The sequence below is a fragment of the Rhopalosiphum padi genome, chromosome 1 (genome assembly GCF_020882245.1).
Source record: "Rhopalosiphum padi isolate XX-2018 chromosome 1, ASM2088224v1, whole genome shotgun sequence".
NCBI lineage: Eukaryota > Metazoa > Arthropoda > Insecta > Hemiptera > Aphididae > Rhopalosiphum > Rhopalosiphum padi.
The window spans coordinates 39,486,073-39,509,680 of NC_083597.1; the positions used below are offsets into that span (position 1 = coordinate 39,486,073).

The window sequence follows — 23,608 nt, forward strand, 5'->3', positions numbered from 1 at the left end:
TACATATATATTTATATACTTATATATATAATATATATATATATATATATCATTATTTTTATACGTATTGTTATATATTTTGTATTTATGATTTATACCAGTTTTCCAGAAAGAAATAGTATATGCACAACAAAAAAAATGTAAGTACAATATATACATTATATAAAAACCTATATTTTCAATAAATTACCAAAAACTGTCCAGTCAACAATAGTAATAAAACCAATTATCATACACTGTGGCGAAAATAAGCACACGTAAACTTTAAATCTCATCGAAAGCACCAGAAAACTCTTATTCGTTCACTTTTTCAATTGAAAATACGGTGCTTGTTACAGCAGTCTATTACAACATGTAGATTAATACAAGACTTCTTCTACAAACATTCCGTGTGTGAACTTATTTTCGGTCTCGACGAAATACAACTGGTATGCTGTTAATGCGTAAAAATATATCGTGATCATGTATATTAAGTATACACTACATAAAATCGTGTAGGCATTTTTGTTATCATAATTCTCTATGTGCAATTAAGTTATGTGACTCATGTGCACATAAATCGATTTTAAAAGTTTAAAATAGAAATAGAATTTTGAACGAAAACCATATAGGCCTGTTGTGTAAAAGTGCGAGAGTCATTATGTTTTTATTCCACTACGGTATATACGATGATAATATAAAGTGTAAAAAAAGCTCACAGCGTTGAGCGTAGTATATATACAACATACGCGAATCGTGCTGTTTGGAAAGCGCGTCCGATCAAGACTGCGAACTCATCACCGGTAATACGAATACAGATATTATTAAATATAATATATAATACGAATTCTAGCAGACAAAACTATATATAATATATAATAAGAATAACATGCATAATTATACACTTTGTGTATAGCCGATTCGATTCGAAATGATAAATTATCGGATTTCTACGGCACGATGTGATATTATTATATACAATGAAGCGATGATGACGACGGCGACGACATTCGCGTGAGATCGCGGATTGAACTTTTACGATTTCCCATACGAAAGTACGCGTGTACAACAAAAATCGGCACGCAAATTGACAGTGCTTATGTACAGGTGCATACCTAACAGGCAATAGTAGTGCAGCATATACCTCAGTATTGATCTACGGCGATTAGACGCGTTCACACATTCTTCGGATAGTTCATCGGCTGCAGACGACGTCCATATAATATTATACGATTATTATTACTATTATTGTTATTAGGTAACGGGCGCCCGCCTGTTGGCATATGGGAAAAAAACGAAAACGAAATTATTTTAATAACGTTCAACACAATCGTTACGATATCGGCGACGGTCGTGTTTTGAGATAGGTCGCGGCACGAGGACTCGACCCCGCCGCCGCCGCATCCATCGTCGCCGCTGTTGCCGCCGCCGCTCAGAGTGGTGGGACCATATAGTGACCGTCGGCGAGGAGGAGAAGAAGAAGAAGAAGAAGAAGAAGAAGCAGAAGGAACCCTTTGCTGCTACTCATCATCACTTTTACCCGAACGATCCTCAGTACGTGCGCGCTGCCGGGTGAGTTTACAAATGCACTGCTGCACACGCTAAAAGGAATCACACAGGTAAATCGAATTCAGACCACATTATTATATACTACTAATATTATTTTTATTATTATCGATTTATGTATATATAATATATATATATATATATATTATTTTTTTAAATAAAACCTTTTTAAATTTTAAAAACAATAAATACGTTTAAACTTTATTATATAATATTAAAAAAACATATTTTCAAGTATAAACAACTTAAACAAAATATATAATAACATAACATTATATTTATAAAATTTTTTCCAATAATATTATATTATAATAATGGTATAATATATTTTTTTCGAACCTGATACAAATACATTATTTTGCATACGATTCATACAATGTCATCGTAAAAATTATTCAAGTGATCGCCATTTAATTTTTTTTGTACGTTTTTCTGATTCTGATTCTACGTTAACAAACAATAACTGATAATAATACATACCTACTATATAGGTAAAATTCGTTCGGTCTGCGCGAGGGTCTTATCGGTTTGTACATCAGTATGGGTATAGGTACTTGTCGCAAAAAAATAACCTGTTCGTTTAATATAACAAACATGTATATAATAGAATCATTTTGTACACATAATTCATCGTTTTAGTATATTTTTTTTTGTACACAACATCCGCCGCATCTTGTACGCGACCGTTATTATTGCGACGTAGCAGGAGACTTGTTGCATAATTTGTTATCGATGGCCACAATAGTTGTAGTCGTATATTATTATTACGGGGCGCGTAGCTCAAATATAATATATATATATATATATATATATACATATTACATATACATATACGAGTATGCACAAAATAATTTAATATAATACAGGAAAATCACGAGAGTATCACGTAATATAACTAATAACTTTAATTAATATGTACCATGATAAACTGTAGGATACTGGTCAGTAGTCACTGATGGTGTCCCCCGTGAATAATATTTCTGATGACACTATAATATAATATGTATTATATATTACTATTTTATATTGCATGTGGTGTATGGATGGGTACGATAAACATTATATTGTAAAAATTACGTTAATATGCGTATACCGGTCCGACGGCTCATCAGCGTGATGAGAATACGTAATTCGATTCCGTACAAATGTCAACTATAAATCTGAACCAGATGACAGTGCACTATAATAATATTATAATATGACGCCAGGCGTTGACTCTACTCGGCTGTAACAGTATAAAGAAGACCAAAAAAACACGATTTTTAGTTTTTGAAAACTCGAATTTTTTAAAATCATAGTCACATGAGAACGTATAGAGAATTCTTCGTTTCGTTGCGTTTTTATAATAATACTATTATCACTAATTATTTAATTTTACCGTGAAATTCGTGGTATTTGATTAATTTTTTATCAGTCGCATTTCACTATTCCGGCAGAACGGCATACGGTGTGAATTTATTATTATATTATGTATAACTATATACTTACCTATCTATATGTATGCAGTTAGAATATTCGCTTTGATACGTTTATAAGAAAAACTAGTCATTTTCGATATTATAAAAATACATTTTCAACAAATACACGTTTTTTTAAAATCTTTATGATATTCAAGACTACGATTTTACACGACTGTTAGTTTTCTTTAAATGAGTATAAACCTTTTTTTCGAATTACTTGTATATTGTTAAGACTTTAAAGAGTTTGAGCTACGGTAAATGGTTCCACGACAAAATTACCCAACAAAATATCCCTATAAACCAAAATATCCCACGCAAATAATAACTTAAAATGTTAACCTTTATTATTAAAGTTGCGATTAGAAGTAATATTCGAACTTTATCTAAAGTGAATATGTGTTATTCGTTATTTTGATAATGGTATAATACTATAGTGTGTCATTTTATATCATTAGGTACCTACAACGTATATTATGAGCTAACAGTCTTAAATTAAATTAATTAATTAACACTTTTTATAATAATTTTATTTATAGTATTACAATATAATTTTAATATTTTTTAAAACATTTTTTAATTAATTTTTTCGTATCCTATAAATGTTAATAATAATTGTATTGTAATAATATCTATGTAACTTTTATAAAAAGGTTTAAATTTTAATATTTATCAAATAAATGTCACCACGGTAAATACCTAAATACCTATATACTATATAGATTATGTAAACTTGTACCTGGGTTAGATTATACTAGGTTGTACCTGGTATATATTATTATTTACGATTTCAGCTAATTTTTTTTTTTTTTAATAGTCGTTTTATCGATATTTGATGCGCAAGATAAAATATTATGTAAAATATAATATTATTATGTTTGTGTGTAATATTTCAATAGCAATGGCCGTTATATTGGTTCGCGCAATCGTTTCCTGTTCGATGGATTCGAATATAATGGAACTAGTTTGAAGATTACCCAAACATCTAGGTGATCACGCGTTTACATAATACGATCGAGGCGTCGCGGTCGTTCGTATTTAAATGTGTGAGCGACCTGTGTGTGTATTTAAAACGAACAATGAGCGAACGCATCATATAGTAATTTCGTCAGACTGAATTAAGACAATAATAAATTATTTTCTTCAATCGCAACCAAGTTGGGTCTTTTTCTATACAATATAATAATATTATATTATATTATATTGTTTGAAGTCGAACGGCAGAAACCATATTATATTTTACGCATCATATACCTGTGTATACATACCGGCTCGTAGGTACATTTTATACATATATGACTGTAGTCTGTAGAGATAATTTCACCTAAATATTATTTTAGTATTCACGTGTTGTAATCTCCCTGCAGCTTTAACAATACCTAGTGTCCTAGTACAAATGTTGCAAATACGTTCGTTTGATTTCTGGTTATGAATATATGAATAATATCAGTAATATCACGGCTGAATTCATCATCGAGTAGAATTCATTGTATACATTATAATAATTGTCCAAATCAACGCGATTTGTAACACTAATATAATATTGTACCAGTGGATTCGTGGTAAAATAATCTGCAAAATCGTGTTGACTTAGCAGTGCAGGTCCCCTTCCATTTGAGGGCCGAATTCGCAGTGTTTCAGTAGGTATTCAATCAAATATCAAAGTAGACGTTTTTAATAATAATATTGGCCATACAAGAATAATTAAAAATTAAATTAATATACCTACCTACATTATATACACATAAACGCGCACTTTAAAATTTATAAGGTCTACACTAAATCATACAATCACAATCAATTCAAATTTATAAAGAATATTTTGTATAAAAACCACCATCAAAATCATGTTTTTTTGGAAATTTAATATGTATAAAAACAACTCATGACTCGTTGCGATATACAATATGCAAAAAAGCTATATTTTATTAAATTATAAGAAGGAAACGGATTATGTGTTTGTACTTTGGACAAGAAAATTCAAAGAAAAAAACACTGGAATGCCTAAATTAATTTACATTCTTGTTCGCATAACAAAAATTGTTATAATCGATGACGTCTGATTACAACTAATATTATTCGTTTATACTTTCTCTTCGTTAGATCCACGCGCGCTCAAAAATTCGATGAGTGCTGCCGAATCCCATTGCTTCTTTAATAATAATATAACACATTTGACCCACGTATAACGAAATTAACGAATGCAAATCCAAAATACATTATCGCTGTTAAGGTATGGGTATAACGAATGTGTATATGATAATATTAATATATTATCATTATGAATACACAGCACAGTGCACAATATGTTGTGCCAGGTACGACCAGCGCTGTCAAAAAGTCGGTAAGAGTTCGCGGTGTCGTCCTTGCAACAAATAGACGGATGGGCGGGTACGCGTGAACGTTATAAATAATATTATAATAATATACAAAACGCTTAAACGTGTGTGAGGTATACTCGTAAATTATTGTATGCTTATTTAAGAAGATGTCAGCATTAAACGTTAGTCGTCTCTGTCCATGATGGATTTATGATAATATAGTCAAAAAACTGCTCATTTCGAATTTTTTCATTTAGTGTTTCTATTATTGAGGCCAAATAGTATTTAAATTTTATACTATATATTATATAAACGATATAACTAATTTATTAAAAAATTACTGAAAAAGTTTACGTCCGATATGTTGCTATTTTTCATCACATATATTTAGTCTAAACTGTCTATGTAAAATTTGTAATCAGTATTATGTTAACCTAATTCAAACAAGACTTCAGTTGGGCTACAAAATGAGAAATTCAAAGAGTACATAGTTATTAGTTAATTTAACTATACATAAATATTTAATATGCGCCATCGTCTTGAAAGAAACGCGCAGGGGGTATATTAGATATACTGTTATACAGAAAATATATTATAAAACATACGGATAAAATTATTAAAATAATATAAGCCATTAATATACACGAATATTAAACAAACAGTCTCGAGCTCGTAAATCACACGGAAAGCGTGTGAAAAGACAACGCACGGCCAAAAGTTAATATTATTACTCAACCGAAAAGGACGCCGTGTTATCATTTATATTACGTATTACATACTGCTGCAACGATTCCGACGTGGCGACGTCTCTATATAAAAAAAAAAAAAACAGTAAAATGCGTTTCCGCGTAATAATGAACAAATTATTATTATATATTTTATGTATATATTGTGTACAGCTAGTTGGGTACTAGGAATTTGTACGCATTTCCGTCTGACTTTCAAATCTGATTCGCGAAGTACAAACAATATTGTATATGTAGTTAATTATTTTTTATTTTCAAAGCTAAATACGCGCGAAACATTCGTCTTATTTCAAAGCTCCATAATATACCAGCCACCGTTGAACATACACATATGGTACATAATAATAATATTATCATCAGTTCGGTGAAACGTAGTGGAATTCTCTAAAATGACTCGTCCGAAAGCATTATTAATTACGCGTTAATGGTGGCGGCGGCAGCAGGTGACTCGACGGTTTTTGATTTTTTTTTTAGTCCGTCCGTGTTTTTCGTGTTACATCGGAACACACGTGTGCCGTATACGCATAATAATAATAATAATAATAATATTGTACATATAGGTACTTTCTTCCGGAAAGACGCGCGCGGACGGCAGTCATTAGAGGAAAATAAGAGAAAGCGAGTCTCCTATATTATTATTGTGAACCTTTATATTTTTACATATACATGTATACATGTAAACCGTGAGTGCGTATTCGAGGTGTTTATAATATTACGTATGTATACACTAGTTGTCGGGTGGCTGACGGTGTCGGTTAGCTTGATTTGCAGGGGGGAAGGGTCACAGTTCGGGGTCAAACGCGCGGTTGCTATTAATATCGCGGTTCGTCACCTATAGGTTACATATTATTATTATTATAATATACTGTACTAGCGAAAAAATTATTATTTTATATGCGCGTTGTTGGTGTGTAACTCGTCGATCACACGTTTTCGCCGGAGGAGCCAAATCGCATCAGAGTGAGAGACGAAATCGAAAGTCACCGGGGCAAAGGTCGTAACCGCGCGGAAGGAGAATGAAGAAGACGACGACGACGACGATGATTGTAACTGCATAATATATACCTGTGTGTACGCTCGCGTCCGTTTTTATTATTACGTAAACGAGTAGGTTCAAAACATTCCGATCGACATGGTGGGTCGGGAAACAGCGTCGGTGGTTGGAAGTTCACGATTAGAGAGCAATAATAGCAGCATCACAACACGACTTGTGTACCTATTTTGTATCGGTATTTTAAATAATATATAGTATATACCTATATTAAAAAACTGTGTTTTAATATTTTTTGAATTACTTTATGTAAAAAGTTCGAAATAGATATAAGAAACTGAGAATTTTTCAAGGTTGTTCTTTCACATATAGAAGGGACACGACATAATCACGCTCGTCATACTAAATTATGACAACCGTTCAAGTGTTTTTGGCATGAGTTTTTCGTTTGTTTTTTGCTCTTCTTACATCTACAGGACTCTAGTATCGTCGTATGATAGAGATAGTTAGACTTGTAGCAGGTCCCGTTCGACTGTCGTTACGATAAACTAGCTAGGTAACGTGTAATCTGTGCAGCGACAACGCTAATGCGATCAGTATAATATAATACGCGGACACGCGGTACAACCATAGTTTCACCGATCATCTCAAAGCACCCACATAATATATATATTTTTTGTTTTTTATGACCAGTCTACGTAATGCCCACTTATATTTTATGTACGATAACGAGTGTTAACGAAACAATATATTATGTATAGTTTGTCTTTACAACGCGACACGACCAACCGTGAGAACTGTATGCCTACAACATAATAATATAATATACTTATATATAGTAACAATAAAAATCACACAATAAAACTTTAAGTATAATATGTAGACTATATTATGTTATAGACAATTTTTAGGTATAGTTAAATTTTCATAAACGATGTTTGTGATCGTATGGTAATATAGAAATTTAAAAAAGTGTTCGAACAGACTCGATAATGTATATTACAGAGTGTTAAATTTTGAGCGTAACGAATAATGATATACTTTTAAACTTGCCTTTTTTTAATACAAAATGCAAGTATGTATACCTATATTATTATTTAACACCACTGTTAATGCTCGAATAATATCGATGTCGCTTTCGCTTTAGTGAAGTGAGTATACTTTTGAATTACGAATAACCGTGATTTATGTAATATGCGCTGCTGCTAGAAGGAAATATATATTTATATACAATTTATAATCGAATACAAATCAAATAATCATTAATAACGAAAAGGAAAATATAAATATAAAAAATTATGGATTTACGACGGCATTAACCTTTCTGTGACTTAGAAAACCACAGCCGCGTGTTAAAGTGGCTATAATGCCATCAACAATTCTCTCCCCCTACCAACCAACCACTAGCTGACGCGCACGTCCAGATAAAAATCGAATATAATAATATACCTATATATTATGTATATAAATACTGTGCCAAATCCGTCGTCATTTTAATTTTTCATATATCCGACCATCGTCGTTTCGAAATGTACGTAATCAGAAATAATGTAATATACAATCACTAATCCCACTCACTACAGCAAAGTATACGTATATCATACTGTACGATCTATACGAATACACCGGGAGTTCGGAATAGATTTCCAAAATTAGTGTGCCTATTATAAAACGTTATTTTGTATTACGCAACTATACGACATATCAAATATAAATTGACGTATATTACATATAATAGGTTGCATAGGCATTGCATATATTATTTTATTATAATTTTTAGGATATTATTGTTTCATACTATGATCAAATACTATGTTTAACTTGTGCCGTTGATGACTTATCGCGCACCCCGATAGTCCAATCGCGTATCTCTCCTCACGTTTGAAATTGTAACAATAATATAGGGCGATTGTAAACTCTCCCGATGGAAAACTCTCCCGAGTCTACTCCTGTACTACCTGACAGAAACATATGTAAACTCTCCCGGGTCTTTAGTACTATATATACTATATAACCTATATTAATTCTTATGTCTCTTGGAAACTAGATTTAAAAAGGAATTAGATTCTTGTAATAGTTACAGGATAATAATATAACAATTATTGTTATCCTAAGCGCGTCATACAAGATAAGTTTTTAGGTTTTAAAATTATTCATGAACATTTTCAGATACTTTAATTTTAATTATCAGTTTATCATAAATCATAATAATATTACACATAAAATACCTGCATATCAAAACTTTTTACTACAGTCATATTAACGTCGCGCATACAAACCTTCGGCGGTTCGTTAGTGAACGCTAATTGGAAGACCGATTGTCATCTTCGTGACTGTCGGGTCGTGTGTCATCATTGCGCCGTATCCGTAAACGACGACGGGATTTTTTTAACCTTCCTTTCTCCCTAGTCACCGACACTATCACCACCACTACCAGCCATGACTTGCGACAGAACTTTTGCAGTTAATCCCTCCCTTGATCCTTCCATTCACTGAAATATAAAACGGTTCACTTTAATCCGATATTATTAAACTAGCGAAGTATGTTTATGTGACTATATATAGTATTCCACAACATTCAACAACAAACTTCGAAGTTAATTTTACCTCTTAGCGCTAGCAACAGTTATGATTTACAGTGGAACCTCGATAACTCGAACCTCTATAAGTCGAATTTTCGATAACTCGAAGGAATGCCATGGTCCCTACATTTCAATTTATGATAACTTGAACCTCTATGAGTCGAATTTTTTTTTCGCCCTTAACCGATTTGAGTTATCGAGGTTCCACTGTATATATATATATATACATATAGGTAAAATACCTATTACTTGTCTAATTTTCATGTACATAAAATAGTTATAAGAATAATATAAATACGAATTATATGACAAAACAGGAACAAGTAAAAATAATTGTATTATTGTAAAAAATGTATCTAATTAAATAAAACATTTCTATTCTTGTGAACACCAAACATAGTTTTTTATGAATCGCAATGAAAATGCGCGCATTTTACACCACCATTGAACGTTATATTTTATGGGTACCTATACATTAACATAATACTTTTAAATGTATATACCTACAGTAAAAGAGTATGACGACAATGAAAACAACCACGCACAGACTTTCCCTCTCACCAAACACGCCTATCCGCACGTAAAAGGCGACCAAAGCAAAACACTGACCATTTAACTCGCGACTGGCATTTCCGATCGGAAACGATAACAATGTATAACAGCGTCATTACGGCGCGATTCCGCGTGACGAACGGAAATCGGACTGCAGTTTAAACATCGAGACATCGAGTATAAATTATCGTTAACTGTCGCTTGGTAATTTATATACACCAACATTTTTTTTCAAATTCCACAACAATAAGAGCCGGAAAATGTTCGGTTTGAGACGGTTACTGATAGCGTGACGATGCAACGCACGATTCGAATCAAAAATACTAATACAATACTCGTAATATTGAAAAAAAATTAGTTTTGAAATGATTTCCTACACACGTGTAGATCGGGTTTTAAAGTATATACGTGCACACATACATCTTTTATCTTTAGAACTTTTTTTTCAATGCTTAGAAATGTTGAGACACACAAATGCATTTAACGGTTGCCTCTAAAATAGGTAACACAATTGTTTGGAATTTGAATAATAATTGCATTTGTTTACTCAGCTATACATAATAATTTATTAATAAGTTACTAATACACAACAATCATTACAAAAAAACTATACAATAATAACAAGGGATAAAAAAATGCGCATTCGCTGTATGAATAAAAACAGATATAATAGAATACAACACGAACCCTGTCAATGTGCCATGTATGTGTATTTATAATGCGGCGTTTATATCGTGATATAATTACAACGCGTGCTCGGGATCGAAAAACGTATCACCCGCGGTCCGAGATCAGAGGTCGCAGCATCTAAGAAACACAAGTCCTTGTGAAAATTCAAACGAGTTTATTATTTTTTTTTTTCAATTTTAAGAACGCATCTGCACTGCATCACACGCGCCGCCGACCCGAAAGCCGCGTTCGTGAACCTCCGCCCACCGGCACCATCATTATCGAATATAATAATAATTATAATAACAGTAATAATAATATATAGGTTAGGTGAGTGTTATAAAATGGAGATATATACTTGGGTGTAGTTTATATATCATATTCGTGGTATCTGCGTTATGACAGAGTTTTTGAAGCGGACGACCTCGGCCGCGAGCAAAATATACAGGGACAACCTTCTGCAATCATTGACATATTATGCACTGTATAATATAAAGTATAAACAATATATAATACAGGAATACATAGTGCTTGTAAGTTCTCGTGCCAATTCAAGTTTAAAAATCTCGAAAATAAATAAAAATATTATATCAACACTAACCATCTGATACCTATCCTATATATACCAAGGTATTCCCGAATCATCTCGATGCATACAACAATGATCGCATTACCGTATACTATTAGTATGTATACGCGACCGAGGCAGCGGATTTGATGAATACTAAATATTAAAGTAATGTTGTGTACACGAAAAAAATGCGAGACGATATAATAATGCGCTAGTAGGAGAGACGGACGAAACAATGGACCACCGATCATTTGTACTGTGTTCGTCGTCAATAATGACGATGATAATGCGTTTCACTGGTTTCGGGCGCGTTATCGTTGCACGTGACCGGCCTTGATATAGATGCGCACGGGCATATAATATATATATTACATAAAATACTATTACACATTATTGTAATAATTACACGGTGTCGTCGTCGTTCGTCTTAGTCGTGATTTCGGGCGGAAAAGGTTAAGAGTTAAAACGCGTACACAAAATAAAGTGCGCGCGCGCGGAACGATTGTATAACAATAACGTTGTATTATTATTAGTATAATATATAAATATATATTGTTTTAGAAACATAATATAGTATAATATAATGTGTATTATAACATTTATAACGACGTTCCAATTGTGATAAGAAAAAAAAATAATGTTATCAGAACGATATCGAAAACCCGCGACGGTGGCCCCGCGGTATACGAAGGCTACGGTGTATATATTATTACAATAATATTATTAGGTATATATATTATATTGTACTTATATATATATATATCGCTGCAGGTATGCGGCCTACTTAAAGCACGGCCGAGTCCTTGCACCGCCGCGGGTCGGATCATCTCCGTTTTTAATGTGGGAACTCGTAGTTGGGTAATCGGACCCAGAGGATTTCGCAATTTGCGCTCGTTTAAAGTGCCATCCGTTTTCCATCTTCCGCGGAGCGGTTCACACACGCGCGCGCCCAGCGCTTATTGTTGCGGTGAAAGTGACGAGTTTTCGTGCTAGTTCGAGCGCGCTATTTTTCCGCCACCGGCCGTCGTGCCTTGGTGATCCTGCACAGCTAACAAGTCGTACCTAACTTTATGCCATTATAGCTATATAATATCCCAGAATGCGTTTCTGAGTGAACTTCCAAAGTAGCGGAAGAACTTCCGGCCTTTTAACCAACCCATCCCAGTATCCCACACCACCGTGATGCTCTACTCTAAAGTGGATCATCGACGATTTTAGTTTTTCTCGATCGTCGTTAGTTTTATTTTTTTTGAGTTTTTATCATATCAAGTACCCAATGTTTGTCGCTGAAAATTTTCGAAAAATCGGCTGATTTTGAATGTATCTGCAAATTAAAACAAATTTAGAAATTGATTTGTATATTATATTATTTTACAATATTTAATTTGTGTAATTTATAATATAAACAATGTTATAATAGGTACCTACTAATAATAATTGGTTAAATTTTAATAATGTATCTGAACCTCTTATTTTAATTACTTAAATTATTACACTAAATTATTGAATATTATTAAATTCAGGTAATATAGATTTTGTTGATTATAGATTTTTTTTAATCTGTCTATTCTTATTGATACAGATGATTAGTTTTTATGATTTACTCGTATCTCAGTCAGACAATACATTATGTTTGCTTATCATTATAAAAAACTTGTTATTTCTATATTACTACAATATTATTTTTTGTTCTGTGCAGTGTGTGTAAACACACTTATATGACGTATAGAATTAATGAACAATCGGACTATGCTCTCAGACACAAGTACACTCTCGAAGTCTCGACGTTGTTTTTTGGAGAAAGGTTAAAATTATCTATGCCACGTGCAGGTCGACAACTATCAATCACAGTCAGTTATTTCTTATTAAGTCTGCCTGTCCGTTTGATATGACTGATATGAGTGAGAATATCGTCTATAGAAATTAATAGTAATAGTATAATATTATATAATAATCTTTTTCTAGATCTTTTTTCGTTGACACTATACAGTATACAGTAATTCATGAATACGATGCATATATATTGTATGTTTTTATCACGTTTGGTTCGATCCAATTTATTTGTGAATAAAACTAAATATTAACATACGAAATGTATTTTTTTTATTAGTTTGTATAACTTATTCAAGTATAATTATTTTATAACAAAATCGTCGATAACGAGCGTATAGCATATGTTAATATACTATTATATTAACATTGGTATATATACAAAGATTATTATATCAATTTAAAAATAATAGTTATGTTTATCTGTATCTTTGAGTTAATATTTATGTACTAACCATAAACTTTAATCGTTGGGACCTATTTTATTTTATTGACGAATATCCATACATATTGTAGCATTTTTTTTTTTATTTTACATTAATTATTCTATTAAAGTGATTCAATAAGATAACTATTGTCGAATAAAACCACATTCGTGGAATTACGAAATTAAAAAAAACAAATATACCTAACACTTCACGATTTATTTCATAAGCCATCATACTCGTTCTATTGCAGACGCGCTATATAATCGTATAGTCCATACACAGATGAAATCAACTGTGTATACATAATACTGTTACGGTGAATACCTATTATAGAATTATAAAATTAAATTCGTCAATTATTCGGAAAAAAACGTACGTTAACAACACGTTTTTATTTCTCTAACTACGTGACGAAATGCATAATATATACATACACTTAAGTAACGATACACGCATTAAAGTCACCATCGGTCATCGCCATAATTATAAATACAAAACGGTTGACCCGCCGATGATGACTGCATCGCACTATATAGGTTATAGGTATAAGGTATAATATTCCAAACCGTGTGTATTTATTTGATAAATAAAACATTAAAAATGCATTGGGACCATTATATTCCGGCTATTCCGCTGACTATTTGTAAATTTGTATATATTTTATGTTTAATGTTCATTGCCTAGGCACGTTCCAATCGCGAAATAAAAAACCCTAATCCTAATAGTAGCTCGTATAATAATATTATATATTTATACTAATATTTACGTTATTATATACGGCTATATATATGCTTGCGGATCGATGCGGTCCTATACCATAACTAATCGCAAAACCGAATAATAATAATTACCAAACACCGCCGCCGCACATTATTATTATAGCCGTGTCGTATAATTTCATTTTATTATACTCTTTATTTTAATCTCATAAACGTGGGCGCTCTGATAGCTCAAAATTTATTGACTCCTACAGTGCTGATAAAAATAAAAAATAAATTATATATTATTCGAGCGACCACTGTATATTATAATATTATTATAACATCATTAGACACGGCGACGCAAGGCAGGTGAAAGTGCATCTGTGACGGTGGCAAATTGCAGATATTGCGGCAATAGGTTTACTTGTATATTATATACTATATATATTACATATATGATAAAAAATAATAATAATACACGCGCGTCTCGTAAGTGAAAAATCATCTATAAAGCAAAAAAAAATTAAAATCAAATTCTTGTGCGATAGAACATACGACAATATAAATTAACAAACTTTGTATAACCATCGATAACAATACATTGGCTATATTATTATGCTTATGCCTATTAAAGTATTGAACTATAATAATTATGGTATAAAATTATAATATACATAAGTACACACCTAATATTTGGCTATTTGGGGAATATTTATTCAGGAACCGCGTTCGAACTATATTTAAAGGTTCTTGGAGATATACACCTCTATAATAAATTATCGTTTTTAGTAGTTCTCGATTGTGGCAACGATCATAGACTGACCTGTAATTCCTTAAATCATTTAATACTGTGTGATCTAAAACGACGATGCTATTGTCGTTGTACCCGTTATGGTCTATAATATATATGATCGATAAAATTCCAAATAGATATTCTTTCGTCTTCCACCGATCTACTCAGACGATCGTCTATTAGTATATGCATCATGATGCATCGTCTTAAAAATACATATAATATTAGATTGAACATGATACAGATATACATATCTATGTTGATTAAAGTGACAACATATTATAGTAAGATATTATTCTATATCAAATTATAAAGTATGTACATTAATTATAACACGTCAAGTGGAGTTTTGTTGATAAATTTTCTCGTACGGTAGATCGTTCCTATTTATTTAAATAAGTAATACTCGTAATAATAAGAGTATATTTACAACCGTAACTATACGATCACGAGTAAATCAGACAGTCTCTTTCATCGTTTATTATAATATATACCCACATAAAACGACCATCAATTACATCCTTGTCATACTGACACTCAGTATCACAAATCAATATATATATATATATATATATATAGCATTGTAGCTGGTATAGTTATAATGTTTATGTATATAATATACATATATATTAATGTTTAAACTCATTGATATTATTTTTTAAGCACGCTTTTAAGTTCGTTATAATAGAAGGTGACTTTTGTCGAAACGTCATTATAATATATTAATATATATTTTATTCTTTACTCTGTAGCAGTTATTGTAATAAACAATAATACACTCATGCTCAAGTTGGCCAATTATTATATTATTTTATTTCAACAACCAACGACTAAATCTCGTGTATAAAATGTAAACACGAAGGTTATGCGAGGGAATGTTTTTCTGTTTTTTCCCTTTTCAGTAAAATTTCTCATCGTAATAATGCGTGTTTATTATTTTAATATCATGATCTGCTCACGTTTTATCTTATTTTTGAGTAAAATAAAAAATAAATTGCATGTATAATTCAATATATTAATATAATGTACATAATAATATGCTCAGAGTTCAACAATGAACAACAAATGGCACATGAGCTACAAAATCGTTTAATTTCAAATGGTTTAATGTATAACAATATTACTATTTATTCCTACAACTATAATCCATACAATTTCATTTCGCTAGGTAACATAAGAAATTATGTAGCTAGGAAACCTTTCCATCTCCTTCAAATCATTTTTCAAATGCCTACATAAAAGCGCACTTTCTGATTCGTCGGTAGTTTCCAAATACGTATTAAAATTAATGTACCTATACATTGCAGTTATGTTAATATATACAGTTATTGAGAAATAATTATCTGATTGTCACATATTTATATTTTTTCTGAATAAATTATACTCAATCTGACTATAAATCGTTAAAATCTGATAATGAAAATAATATTATTGTTACCTATTTTATAGTATTATTATAGACAAATAGCCAGAGCGGTGTGAAATCCACTAGTCCGGCACTGGCCCATTTCAAATCGTCCGGGACTTGAGACGACGAAATAACATAAAAATACCATTGTGGGAGCTATTATTGTAAAATATTACCGCGAAGGATTTTATTCCCGCGGCGGGTCCTGAGCTTGGTGACCCTGGGGGGGTCGGGTTCGTGACTGACGCGAACGTTCTCACGGTACTATATAGAAGGCGCCCGCCCGCGATCCACTCGTCGTGACGATCTTTTCTTCTCTCTGTCTACGGCGACGACGGGTGCTATCCGATCGATAACTAGATCTCCAGGCTACGTACATTATTATATAATATTAATCGCGACGACGATACTATACATTCCATTCGCGATTTCGTTCGGGACATTTTACGCAGGATCTAAACGAATCAACCTCTTCTGCCTTTATCAATCGTACGAGAAACTAACCATATGCAGACTATAGCGGATATAGTAAGTAAATCTGCCGGAAACAATGACTTGACTCGGATCACGCGATCAATGATCGCGTGTTATTTTTACTAATTTCTTATTCGCGTTTTGTTTCTTCTCCATGCTCCGTCTATTCATAATCTTCATAAACCAGTTTCACGATGATTATTATGCGTACCTATATATAACATGTATTATGTATTTAAAGGTATTCACCAGACGGCCGTGACATTTAAAACGCAATATTTCCGACATCGTACCTATTTGATTTTTTTTACATTTTTCGATTCATCGCCTGACGCACGCTCGCGAACTTTCGGTACGGATGTAATATTGTTCAAAAGGTGAAAGCTCCGATGACTATGACGACGACCACCACAACGATTAACGATCGATGATGCAATCGTAACAGATAAAAACAATACGAAAAACGTAGGAGTATTTTTATACGCCTTGCTCATACGACACGACAATCACACGTCGATGCTGCGCATACCAAAGAAGACTCGCGCTGGTATGTTATGTAATGGCAGCCACTCCGGTTCTATTGTTATGCAATTATAATCGACGGCTGTTCGATCCTCTCTGAAAATGAAACATATTATATTATTTATTTATTTATACGTAATTATATTCATAAACGAGAATTAAGAATTATGGCGGCAATTCGTCTCGTGCATCGTACGGTGTACCGTGTAATATAATATTACGACACTGAAAATCACTATCAGAGTTCAGCGCAAGTCACATTATGGTTATAATATGAGTAACCGTTTAAATAATAATAAAAAATTACATCCTCAACCCGTTGGCGGTGTCGTATAATAATAATATGTTACGCGGACGCAGCGGTGGCGCTTTACCTTTCACCTTTTTACGTGTATTGATAATTAATCTGTTGTTATATTTTTACGTGTTTCAGATACTATATATTGATAATATAGAAATATATATACATCATGTTGTCCGATAATACGATGACGGCTATCAAGATCTGGACGTTCCTCACACTGTTCACCTGTAATTATTATTATTTTTATGATAATATAATATTAGACATAGATACCAATTATGACGTTTTCGTTTAATGTCATGTAATATCAAATCTATTTTATTAAAATACGTCGGTGTATTTGTTTTTTATACATAGGTGTGGTGTATGGTCAGAGAAAACCACCAAATTACCAGCAAAATGAAATGCCGCCGACCAGTTTCAGCTGCAAAGACAAAATCGTGGGTGGATACTACGCAGACCCCGAAACGTCTTGTCAAATGTTCCACGTCTGCGTGAATGTCGTTGGAAGTGGGGTGAGTAGATCAAAGTGTATTTTCTATGTACTCTCGTCAACACTAACGCTGTTGTGGCTTACAAACAATTGACAAACTATAATATCTCATTTATAGGTTCAAGATTTCCGGTTCTTATGCCCAAACAACACGGCATTTGATCAAGAGAACCAGATCTGCGACGATTGGTATAACATCGACTGTGAAGCGGCCACGTTGTATTACAGCGACAATTTTGACTTGTATAAACTCGGTAAGTTGACATTGGTACATACAAATCGATATTAACTTAGTATATTTTTACAATACTTTATACATTGAAATTAATTTTAAATTGATAATACAACTATAACATAATATTATGTTATAATATTACACTTAAAATTTTGTCCAAACAAAATAAATTACACTATTTATTTACGTTTGTTTATAATGTAATTTAAAAACTTAAGAAATTGTTTTTAAAAAACTATAAAATATTAAAATACTTAAATAACAGCAGTTCTAAGTGAAAAAATTAAATTAGAATACTAATCTATGGATTTTCGCACAGGTTTCAGCGGAGCTCCAGCCACATCGGGTAAAGCTACACCAATACCGTTGGGCCCATCCAGCGCGTCACCGAACGCAGCGGCCCGACCACAACCCAGTCCCAGGAGGCCTTCACTATCCGCCCCTGTAAACAACGCTGTGTCTGAGAACGACGACGACTACTACTTGCAGAGAAGCGATGCTACAGATAGTCGACTGCAACATGACCTCTTGCGAGGCAGCAGCTCAGGCAATTTCTTCAGCAATAAGAACAGAGGCATCGAGAACCCAGACGACTACGATGATAGCCGCATAGTTGTTTCATCTAAAGATGTACCGAAGAAAAACACTAAAGCGCCGTTCAGAAAACTTTTAACAGGCAAGAAACCGGTTGCCGAATCCACTACAGGTGCCCCGATCACCACTTCGGGTATCACCGGAACCACCGCCGCCGCAACCACTATCACTAGCACAACCACGGCAAGGCAGTCTAATTACAAGCCAACCACGTACCGCAGCAAGGACCGCGGCCGTGTGAATTACAAGACGTACTTAGATAAACAAACCAAAGCGGACGAGTTCGACAATCAAAAATTGGCTAAGCCCGCAACCTCCATCCAGTCCACAACGTTTGCTCCATCAACCGGTAATACGTACCGTGGACAACCGACCGTGACTGTTGCTGCCGTTGAAAACACTTATCAAACCACACAGTTATCTAACGCCGTACAACAAAATAATCGGCCGAAAAATAACGATTTTCTGCGCATCGCACCAGCAAATAACAACAACAACGGCGGTTTCCAGTCAGCCAGGATCAACGTGACGCCTCCAACCAACAACTTCCAGACGAATAACGCGTTCCGTCCAGCAAACGATCAAGCTCAAAATTTCCAACAAAATGTCATCAACTACAATCAAGGCTTCCAATCAGACAAAACTACTTACTCTACAACCGCGCAGAACTTAAACCCAACTAACTTCCAATCCGACAAGATCTACACGACGACACAAAAATACATCCAAAACCCAACAACTAACACTTTCCAACAACAGGGTAGTAACACGTTCCAGCCAGGAAGTAATTTCCAACAACCCAATAATTTCCAGCAATCCAATAACTTCCAGCAAGCCAATAACTTTCAGCAACCCAATAACTTCCAGCAACCCAATAACTTCCAGCAACCCAATAATTTCCAGCAACCCAATAACTTCCAGCAAGCCAATAATTTCCAGCAACCCAATAACTTCCAGCAAGCCAATAATTTCCAGCAAGCCAACACTTTCCAACCGGCCAACAATTTCCAGCAAGCCAATACTTTCCAACCGGGTAATAATTTCCAAACCGTGACTCCTACAACGCAAAAGTACAACTCATATCAGCCATCGTCACCGACTGCATATCAACAGACCACAAACGTGTTCCAGTCGTCGACACCGTACAACGCGGGCAACTCGTTCCAACAGCAACAACAACAGTCATCCCAGCAACCACAGTTCCAATCCACCACTGAGCACTTCTCTAAAGACTTCAAAGCAAAGTTTGACCCGTACAACAGCTACCACCAGAGTACGAACGAGGAAGCTGGCGAGACTCTAAAGACAGCGCCTAGCACGAACCTTAGGCCGAGTGAACTCAATGCCCTTATCCAGCCAAAACCTAAATCGATAAACGCAACACTGTCGGTCGGATTTAGTTTTAACAAGTTGGACGGTGGAGTGGCCAAGTCCACTGTCGTCGTACCGGCACCAACCACGCAAAAGCCGAGGCCTTTCACCACTCAACAGCCCTCGTCGACGACGCAGTTTGTCACAGCCAGTTCAACCACGGCTTTCGTGACCGCAGGGCCAAGCAGCAATGCTAAAAAGGCCGTCACCAAAGACAAGGACTCGTCGTACGATTATGCGTACTACGACGACAGCAATCATAACGATTACACCGACGTGGTGCCCGAAGACTTTTCCAGAATTAACAACTCGAAAAACTTTTAAGCAAATTATAAAATATGCACCCCCCAACAAACTTTCAAAAGCCTTTAATGTGTAAGTTTTTTGTAAATAAATCGTAGGTTTACGTCTAATATATTATAATATTATAAAATTTAAAATAAAATTACGTTATAATCGTATATATTTTTCGACCACGCGATGAAAATTCTTCAGTGCCAATCAATTCTATAATGTCGTCATATAACGACACGTCGGTCAAACGTAGGTTTTGAGCAGACTTGGGGAGTTTGACAGAACAACTTCCATGAATCCTAGCAAGTCTTGTGAGAGTATTCGCACTACTCCACAAGACCTTCGTGAACTACCGGTAATCATTCAAGTGCCAATTCCAGTACTTATTATGTTCCAGGAGGTATAACTGTAGTATCGGGTGTTTCACTATCATTGCATCCAGCTATCAGCTAACAATCGAAACGTACCTATGTACAGATCCGGCAGTAAAATTGGTAGCGGTACGATAAATGTTACCTTTTTATTGGTTTTTTTTTCGAAAATCAGAATATATATATATATTTCAAATGACTGTTAACTTATTTTATTGGTTTGGAACAAAATATTATTTTTATCATATTTCTCTTGGACAGTTGAAAAAAAAAAACAAAAAAATCGAACTAAATTAAAGTAGAAAACTATGAACTAAATGCAGTAAATACTTAAGAAAAATAAAGAGTCATTGTGCAACAGCAGAAGCTGACAAACTTTTATAATACCTATATATTATTATTTATAATTAATCATTAAACTTCAGCAACATCTATAATTAAGTGGTGTTAAAATAAAATTAAAAATATCTGTTTTGTATAAGAACAAACTTAAAATTTTTATAATTCATTCATTCGTATAGAGTGTCATTGTAAAAATTAGCCTTACAACATATTATTGTTAATTAATATTTAAAATAATAAATACATTTGATTTTTGTATGAATGTTTTGTAATTTAAAAATAAATTTATTCCTTCCTGTAATTTTATAATTATTTTTTTATACTAACCATTTCCTTGAATATTTTGTAACACATTATATTTAGATTTTAAACTTAGCAATAAAATGTCATAGGAACACCTATATTAGGTATAACTGTTATAAAATACAAATATTATTAAAAAAATGATGTTCAATCTATTAGCTATTATACAAGAAATTTTACGACATGGGTATTATTATATATATATTATTTTGTATTGGTTTTACTTAGGTTAATTTTTGTAAAATTAAAAAGTATCAATTGCCTATAAAAAGTTTAAAATTACTCTAAATATTTTGAAAAATTCATTGTGTATGAAATACACATTGTGATTTGTTTCATAATGTTTATACAATTTATATTTTTTAAATTACATGACAAATAATGCTATTTTCCAAAGTGATTTAAAATACTTCGTAATTTTATCAAGTAGAACAATAATAATTTGCTTATAATTTTTAAATAAAAATATATTACACGCGTTGAAAATTGCACGAAACCTGTCATTGGTGAACGTTGCTTATCATATTATGTATGCTCTATAGTCTATTACATGGCTGTCCGACCCACGGTAGATATTAATACGGTTCTCATTACAAAAATTTTAAAATCATCAATTAATTGTACATAATATATTAAAATATATGTGGCCCACTGGCCCACGAAAATTGGTACTGTCATGATGTGGCCCAGTCTTCACAAAAGATTGGACAATCCTGCTGAGCAGGGCCTGCTTTATAGACTATAGTCTATTGCAATAATAGCATTCGTCGAAAATAATATTAACAATTCTAATAACTTAATTAAACTAAAAAAACTCAAATGAGTAATATAAGATATTATAGTATAAATAGTAAATAAACTGAATTAAACCTATATTTGACTACATAAATATATAATCATACAATTTTATATTTAATAAAATAATTTTATTTTAAAAATATAATTACCTGTGAGTACCCATGGGCAATAACATCTTCCAATTTTAAGTGTATTAATGTCAAGTTATTTATGCATTTTGATTATTATTTTATTTTTTCGCTTTTTAAAATACATTCGCTTGCAAGCACCCATCCTTCTTTTAATTTTTTTTTCATAGATATACGTATTAAATTCAAGTTAATTTAATTTTAGAAATATTTCTATATTTTTTAGCAAAACACTAAATAATAATTAATTAAAGTACTTGATTAAAATCAAAATATACTCCGGTTATATGCTTCCGGCTTCTACTATAATATTAGTATAATATTGTGTATATAGTTGGTTTAATTTTTTGTTTTATAAAGTGCATATTCTTACGGGCACCTATTGGCTAGCGCACTATTCGTCTATTACATTTTCTATAAAACATACTAAAGATTAATGCAAATGAAAATTCCAGTATTTATTATCACTTTACAAAACAATAGTCAATAGACATGAGATAGGGTGTATTGCTTATAATAATAGTTATGTCTGACTTTTTAATGAACTCAATAATTTATTTGGTTAAAACACTCGAAACTAAACATATAAAACAAAAGCACTAGGAATCATATTATAGTCAAATGTATAGACTATGTATAGACGTATAGTGATAAATTATTTAGTTAGTATTATATTTACGTATCACAAATATAAAAATATATATAAAATACATTTATTATTTAAAGGTTTCAAAGGAAATAACTGTACGTCTGTACCTTTGTAGAAGTAGAAAGGAATATTTTTC

General features: G+C 32.8%; 1 protein-coding gene across 1 annotated transcript; it reads left to right on the forward strand.

The window, feature by feature from the left end:
* The first annotated feature begins 1,303 nt into the window (after positions 1–1,303).
* Positions 1,304–21,852, forward strand: LOC132923078 (putative uncharacterized protein DDB_G0282499). The gene is made up of 5 exons (XM_060986887.1): positions 1,304–1,598; positions 18,024–18,121; positions 18,252–18,409; positions 18,506–18,641; positions 18,942–21,852. Exons 2-5 carry the CDS (start codon positions 18,061–18,063, stop codon positions 20,909–20,911), a joined length of 2,325 nt encoding a protein of 774 aa, XP_060842870.1. The 5' UTR covers positions 1,304–1,598; positions 18,024–18,060; the 3' UTR covers positions 20,912–21,852.
* The last annotated feature ends 1,756 nt before the right edge of the window (positions 21,853–23,608 follow it).